This window comes from Terrapene carolina, unplaced genomic scaffold, assembly GCF_002925995.2.
Source record: "Terrapene carolina triunguis isolate 2854851 unplaced genomic scaffold, T_m_triunguis-2.0 Scaffold93, whole genome shotgun sequence".
NCBI lineage: Eukaryota > Metazoa > Chordata > Testudines > Emydidae > Terrapene > Terrapene triunguis.
The window spans coordinates 3,047,077-3,054,424 of NW_020664444.1; the positions used below are offsets into that span (position 1 = coordinate 3,047,077).

The 7,348-nt window shown below is 64.6% G+C and overlaps 1 protein-coding gene across 1 annotated transcript in view; it reads left to right on the forward strand.

Annotated features, from left to right (window-relative positions):
* CASKIN1 (CASK interacting protein 1) overlaps positions 1 to 7,348 on the forward strand; it is a 51,356-nt gene that overhangs the window by 1,196 nt on the left and 42,812 nt on the right. Inside the window, exons 2-3 of the mRNA XM_029911270.1 lie at positions 5,840 to 5,937; positions 6,593 to 6,738. Of these exons, the coding sequence (XP_029767130.1) occupies positions 6,595 to 6,738 (144 nt within the window). The 5' untranslated portion in view covers positions 5,840 to 5,937; positions 6,593 to 6,594. The remainder of the gene's footprint in view (positions 1 to 5,839; positions 5,938 to 6,592; positions 6,739 to 7,348) is intronic.

Sequence of the window (7,348 nt, forward strand, 5' to 3'; positions counted from 1 at the left end):
CCCCATTCTAACCCCTTCCCCAGAGTCCCCGCCCCGACTCCACCCCCTCCCTGCCCCTATTCGACTCATTCCCCAAATCCCCGCCCCGGCCCCGCCTCCTCCCCTGAGCGTGCCACGTTCCTGCTCCTCCCCCCTCTCTCCCGGAGCTTGCTACAGCTGTTTGGCAGGGGCAAGTGCTGGGAGGTAGGCGGAGGAGCAGGGACGTGGTGCACTCAGCGGAGGAGGTGGGGCGGGGCGGGGAGCTTGGCTGCCGGTGGGTGCAGAGCACCCACTGATTTCCCCCCATGGGTGCTCCAGCCCCGGAGCACCCACGGAGTCGGCGCCTGTGCTCCGAGGCAGTTTTCAAGATTAAAGGTTCCCTGTAAATAACGGCGCAAACCCGCCTGGCCTCGCAGTCGGCCCGAGGCCAGCTGCCCACTCACCAGTAACTCCATCAGAAAGGGACCGGGGGTATTTTGTAGGCAGGGGTGTGTGTTCCGCCCGCAGCCTTCAGTGGCCCAGCTAGCGGGGGGATGCTGGGCCCCAGATGTTAGAGGCAACGAGCTGGAAAGGAAGGGGGAGGGCAGAGCCCGGAGCTCAGGCCAGGGGAAGGGCCAGGCTGTGCCCCTGGCTGACTGCGCCAGGCTGGCTTGCGGGCGCGCTGGACCTGTGGGCGCGGGGAGGAGACACTCTCCCTCGCGCTCCTGGCTCGGTCTCATTACGCTGTAGAACAAACATGGCTCCTGTTGCTCCGGGCCCTGCTGTTCCCGCTCCGAGCAGAGGCTGAGTGGCTGCGGGGACAGAGAGACGCCGCCACAGGACACGGATTCCTTTCAATTAACAGCTTCTGGACTGGCTCCCTTTGAGCCCCGGCAGCTCCTGAACTGGATCTTCGGCCACATCACGCAGACGTAGGCGGCGCTGCTGGGCAGGGCGCGCCCATGGACAGTGCCAGGCAGCACCACAGGCTGCGGCGCACACGGTCCTAGGCAGCGCTGCTGGGCAGGGGCATGTAAATCCAGAGGCTCGAAGGCCAGTGCTCAGGGCTGCCTGTTGCCCCTGTTCTCTCCTTCGCAGCCCCCTGCTCTCTGCAGCATCAGTAGCAGCCTGGACTCTGCGTCCTCCCCCATCTACCTCTCCGAGATCGCAGTGCCCTGTCGGGGCAGAGGACCTGGCGGGAGGTAGCCCCAAGTGGCTGTGGGGCCTGGGATGGCGGCATGCGCCGGGGAGCTGGAGCCCTGGGGGGCGGGCAGCCGTTTCCAAAACCACCTTTCAGAGCTAATTTTTTTTCTAGAAACAAAATCAGAGGCACAGACCCAGCCAGCTGAACACACAGCCCCAGACAGCCCCAGGGCACAGAGACCCGCTCACTCCATCCTCCAAAGCCCTCTACAGGCCGGGTGGATCTGGGATCTCCCGCGGGGCTTTAGGGAAATGCCCCAAGCCTTCGCAGTGAGCTCCCTAGGGACAAATGTTGGTTTCTGCATGAGTCTGGGCTTCGTGCAGACGGCACAGAGCTCAGGGCCATGGTTGTGCCCATCTCCCCCAGCCGAGCGGGCCACCCCCAGCCCTGAAAGCTGGCCAGCGAGCGGCTCAGAGAGGCAGGCGTGCCCTGACAGCAGCACAGAAGCTGGTACCTTGGGTTTCTCTCTCCTCCCTTGGAGCTGAACGGATGCAATCTGTTCTGCCTTTGCCAGGTAACTCCTAACCCTTTGAGAGCCGCGCACACAGGTTTGCCTGGAGCAGTCAGGGCCAACAGAGACGCTGGGAAGCCGGAGCTGAAAAGAAAATGAATAGCTGCAAAAGCCGGCTTCTTTACTTCCCCCTCCCTCTGCCTTTGGCTGTGGGCTCTGCTGGCAGCAACGGCCCAGGGCTGGTTCCCTGGGGGCTGCGTGACCTAGCGGGGCTTTCCCAGCCTGCCATGCTCTGGATCAGAAGCCGACAGCAGAGAGGCAGGAGAGATGAGAGCATTGCCGAGGCAGCCTGGCCTGGCTGCAGCATCCAGCGGTGCAGACGAATGAGCCGGCTCTGCGTGGGGAGGCGCTGCAGCCTGCCTGAGCCGCGTGGGATGAGCAAATGGCTGCTGGGGGGTGGCAGGGCCGGGAGAGCACTGAGGCAGACCTGGGCCCAGCTGCAGTACCGGGGGGCGTGGGCAGGCACCGCTGGAGAACTCAATCAGGGAGTTGGGTGGGTTCCGGGCAGGGGTTCCCATTGAGTTGCTTTGGTTCCTTTTGATTCCCTTCGCCCCTTCCTAGTGATTGGCCTCGTGGGCAGCTCCCCTGCACCCCCCCCCTCTCTGGGCACGATCCCCTCCCTAGGGCAGTCTGCTGTGGCTGGGCAAATGCTGGGCTGGCGCAGCACCTGCCTCCCATGTGAATGACACGGCCCGGTGTTGCTATCCGGGTCTCTCGTGGCCTCTGGATTATTAGTCCTACAGGCCCCTCGGTGGGTCGCCAGTAGCGGGGGATTGAACCCCTGAGCCTCCAGAGGAGCCAGAGCACCCCCCGGTGTTCGCGTGGCCACGGATCCTGGCTGGCTGCCCCGCTCTGTGCCCACCGCCGTGCTTTGCTCCCTGTCTGGTCGGGGGAGCCAGAGGCTCAGGTGCTGGGTGGCTCTCCAGAGGGATTCAGCCATGGGACACCCAGCCCCTGGGCTTGGCTGGGGTTGGAGGCAGATCCGAGGCCGTCCTGTGCTGCAGTGAATGGGCAGGGAGCTCGGGGCAGTTCTCGCTGTGTCGGAGGGGAGGGCGGCACTCCCGCAAGCAGCCCGGGGCATTCAGGGCAGCTGTAGGGATACGCAGAGGCAGGCACCCCAGGAGAGCTCCGTCCCCAGGGCTCTCCCCCGGCTGGGCTGGCAACGGGAGGTGAATGGGAAATGTCACATCCAGCTCTCACGTCACACCATCCTTGTCACTGCTGTGTCCCAGCGCCTGCCGCGCTCCCTGCTAACGGGCCGGTGCACGGTCAGTCTGCGGGCTAGGGGAGGGTCTGGCTTGCGGTTTGGACTGGAGGTTTGAGATCGTCCCTTTGCTGTAATGCATGGCAGAGAGGGGCAGGGTTCTTGTCGAGTGCACCATTGTCTAGTGGTTAGAGCTGGGCTGGGTGTTGGGACTCCTGGGTTCTTTCCCAGCTCTCCTGCAGACTGGCTGGGTGACCCTAGGCAGATCCCCCCCCTCTCTGTACGTGGGTTTTGCCAGCTGTGAAATGGAGGTGACGGTACTGCCCAGCTGCAGTGCCCCGGCACGCCGCGACGCCAGGCACCGGGGGCGGGCGGCACGTTCGTAGATGAGTTCCTGTCTGCCAGCACTACTGGGCAGCACCGCCCTGCTCCTTCCTGTGGGGGGCCCTCCTCGCTCGAAGCCGCCCTGCTCTGCAACGCTCCCGAGCTGGCCGGATTAGCGCCCGCGCTCCCTGCAGAAGTTACTGGCATTTTCATTAAAAATGAAATCAAAAGCCCGCCAGACTGGATGAGGTGGGATGCTCCGAGGTGGGGGAGAGGGGAGACACCTCCAGATGAGAAGGGGAACGTCGGCCCTGCTCACCTGCTGGGGGGCCCCGGCTTTCCCCTGCACGGCATGAGCCCATCAGCTTCCTGCTGCAGTGGGGCTGGGCTGGGCTGCAGGAGAGCGAAGGCTCCGTGGTGGAGGTTTCCAAGGGAGCAGGGTGGGAGCGGCTGCCATCTCTGGGGGGTGTATCTGGAATCATGCAGCTGAGCACGGTCACTGTTGGGACCCGCTATTCCAGCCGTAGGGGCGCCCGTGTTGCTGGTTACAGTCCAGTTCTGTGGTGCCCCCGCTCCCTGCTCCGTGGCCATCTCCCTTCTGCAGGGGGACGGTCGGGAGAATAGACTCAGTGACGGGAAGGCCAGAGGGGGCCCGTATGTTCAGAATGGCTCTAGATCTCCCCCGTGAGTCCTGCTTTGAGCTCAGAACTTCTGTGCAGGTAGATCCCGTAGAGAGAGACCGACGTCCGGTCTTGATTGAGAGATGGAGCCACCCCCCGAAGTGTTCCAGTGGCTAACCTCACTGTTAAAATTGTGTGCCATAGACAGTGGCAAGGAGAGAGAGAGCTGGAGGGGTTATTGCCCTCCAGGCAGTGATGGACAATGGCAGCACCATTGCAATGGGGATGCAGCGTGCAGTGCCAGGCAGCCGACCCGCGATAGCCCTGGCCAGTGGGGCAGGCGGTATTTCCCCACATGGCGTGCCAGGCCCATTGGCCCACAGCTGGGGCGTGCTGCCAGCATCCTGTCCCCTGCGTTCCTCTCGCTATGCTGGTTACCTCTGACCCGGCATCCAGCCACTCGTGCTGCGTGGGGCGAGGGTGCAGTGCACGGCGTGGGGTGCTGGCTTGGCTCGCCCCACAGATCCCCAGCGTGGCCAGGCAGGGCTGTTTGCTTGCTGCAGCGCTGGGAGAGCTCGGCATGGTATGCACAGCCTGTCACCCCGGCCAGCCCTGCAGGCTGCAGAGAGAGAGCTACGAACACGGTGGGCACAGACACAGTCTCCCGCGTGGAACGAAGGCGCTTCCCGGAGACAGCGCAGCTGAGCCTGGGTTCTCTAGGCCTGCCCTGGGCCTGCCAGGCATGTCCCATGAACACGCTCAGGCTGTTCGAGGCAACACGGGGGCTGAGCCGGGACCTGCTAGTGTTAGTGCAGCCAGAGCCCCCGGGGTGCTCCCTGCACGGTCCCTGCTCCGGATTCAGCCCTTGCGCTCTAGCTAACGGTTTCCCCCGACTCCCCCTCCAGCGAGCAGCACCCCTGGGCAGCCGGTTGCCCAGACCCCTCCTCCCGGGTAAGGAGCTGTGCGCTGTGGGACGCAGGCAGCAGGAGAACATCGTAGTGGCGCAGAGGATTCTGGGTTGTTTACAGAAGCAAGTAGGTCAGCGCCTGTCCTGCTTTCTCCTGATGAGCCTGGCTGGGAGGGGCTGAGCAAGGCCTTGCCCGTGGCCCCTTGCAGCCTGGATGGCTCGGCTCAGCGTCCGGCGCCACAGCACACGACCCGGCACACCCGGTCTCGTAGCCGGAGAGGCTGCAGGACTCAGGGGCTGGAGCAAAAGGTCAGGGACCCAGGAGAGGTCCTGGCTGCTCCTTCTGGTTTATTGTTTATATTTCAGTAGCAGCTAGAGGCCAGCCAAGATGGGGCCTCCATTGTGCTGGGCGCAGCACGGACACACAGCCCCTGCCCCGATGGTCCAAACAGGCAAAGGGTGAAAGGGAAACTGAGGCACCGAGCAATGAAGAGCTTTGCCCAAGGTCACCCAGCAGGCTGGTGCTTGGAAGAGAACCCAGCCCCCCTAGATCCCAGTCCAGCGCTCTGTGCACTAGGCTGCACTGCTTTTCAGTCCCGTTTTCGCAGTGGGTTCTTGATCCAAGACATATGGTCAACTGCAGGCCTGGCTGGAGAATTGGGTGCCAAACCGGGGGTGGGGGCCGGGGGGGGGAGAGTTTGGTTAAAAAGCAGAGTCCCTGCCCTTTGGTAATGGCGATTCCCTGGGTCACTGACTTCCTGGGATCCCACTGCCTGTCCCCTGGACCTCCTAGGGTCTCCCCAGAAACCCAGCGCTGCCTTCCAGCTGAGCTGAGCTGGGGCCCTGCTGCTGTAACCCAGGGGGAAATCTCAATCGAGTTCCGCACCAAAGAGCGAATCCCACATCTCCCAGCCCTTGTTGTAGGCCTGGGCTGTGGCGTGGTTCGTGCTGCGCCCTCTGCGGTGTTCTCCTGCGCCAGCCTGCGCTCCGTGGGGAGGGGGCTGACTGCGAGGGTGGTGGGGTCCCCAGACCCTCAGAAACATCCTCTTGGCGCTAACGCGCTAATCTGCACCCGAGGGTCACGGCCTCACCCTGTGCCTTGTCTCCCCAGGTTCTCGGCCCTGCACCACGCTGCTCTCAATGGGAACACAGAGCTCATCTCACTGCTGCTGGAGGCCCAGGCCGCTGTGGACATCAAGGACAATAAAGGCAAGTGCCGGGGTCCCTGCCAGGGGCTGGGAGCTCAGTGCAACCCCAGGGAGCTCCGTAACTGGCCTGGTGACAGCAGTGGTGCCTGGGCCGTGCCCGTCCGGCTGCTCCCAGCAGGGGCCACAGGCTCTCCATGCTGCCAGCCTGATGCCCTAGAGACCCGAGCCCCAGAGCAGGGCAGCCAGCGTGCTGGCGGGACCCCACCGCTGGGGCTGGGTAGGGAGCTCAGGGCTCGTCCGGTGCCAGCGCCCTCACCCCCAGCACACGGGCAGGCCTCAGCAGCACCATTAAGCCGGGAAGCCTGACTCTGCCTTGGCTGTGAGCAGTTCTCGGGCTCCCCCCTGCAGCTTAGGCACCCCCCAGCCCTAGGGGGGATACTGCCCAGAACCTGTCTCCTCGGCTGCCCCCTCCTGCCCCTCTTACCCTGCCCCCTCCTCTCCCTGCCGTGTCACCCCCGCAACGGGTCACTCCACTTCCTGGCCCTGGCCCGGGGCCACGCACGGCTCCGGGGGCAGCCGCTCTGTCGGTTCCTCCCTGGACAGGGCTGGAGGCGGGAGGCACCCACTCAGCCAGGCCTCCCGTGCGGGCTGTGGCCGGGTTGCTGGCTGGGAGGGCACCTCTTGCTCAGCCGGCCGTTCCCCTTCCGTCCCTGCAGGGATGCGGCCCCTGCACTACGCTGCCTGGCAAGGCAAGAAGGAGCCCATGAAAATGGTGCTGAAAGCCGGGTCGGCCGTGAACGTCCAGTCGGACGAGGGGCAGATCCCCCTGCACCTGGCGGCGCAGCACGGGCACTATGACGTGGTAAGGGGGGCCGGGCTCGCTGACCACTCCCGGGGGCCTGGTCCGCGAGCTGGGAGCTGGGCGCCGGGTCAGGACTGGTGGGCTGACAGCGCGGTCAGCCGGCAGCAGCTCCGCAGCATGGGGGAGGCTGGAGGGTGTGGGAGGATGGGGAGCATCTTGGGAGGGGACCCGGCACCCGGGAGCTGGCCACGCCCATGTGGTCAGCTGCCCACCCCAAGCCTGCTTTCTTCCCTTGGGCATTCTGAGCGCTGGCCAGAGGGGCGGGCGGCTGTGTTTCTGAGCGCTGGCCAGGCTCCTGGATCTTCCGGCTCACGTGGGCAGTGGGCGCTGGCTGGCTGGCGCTCTGTGTGTAAGGCGCAGAGGGGGGGTGCCCCCGCCAGAGGGCAGGGGACTGAAGGGTGAGTTGGGATAGCAGCTGGGGCTGGAGGCCTGGCCACATGTATGACAGCTGGTCACCCATCCGGGAGTTTGGTAGGTTTCATTCTCGTCCTGGTGGGACATTTCTCCCTATCCCAGAATCACCCTTCAGTTTGGCATAACTGGTATTTCAAGAAGTCTGGGATAGCAGGGGGCTGTGGGTCAGGATTGAGGGGCACTGGCAGAGCTGGGG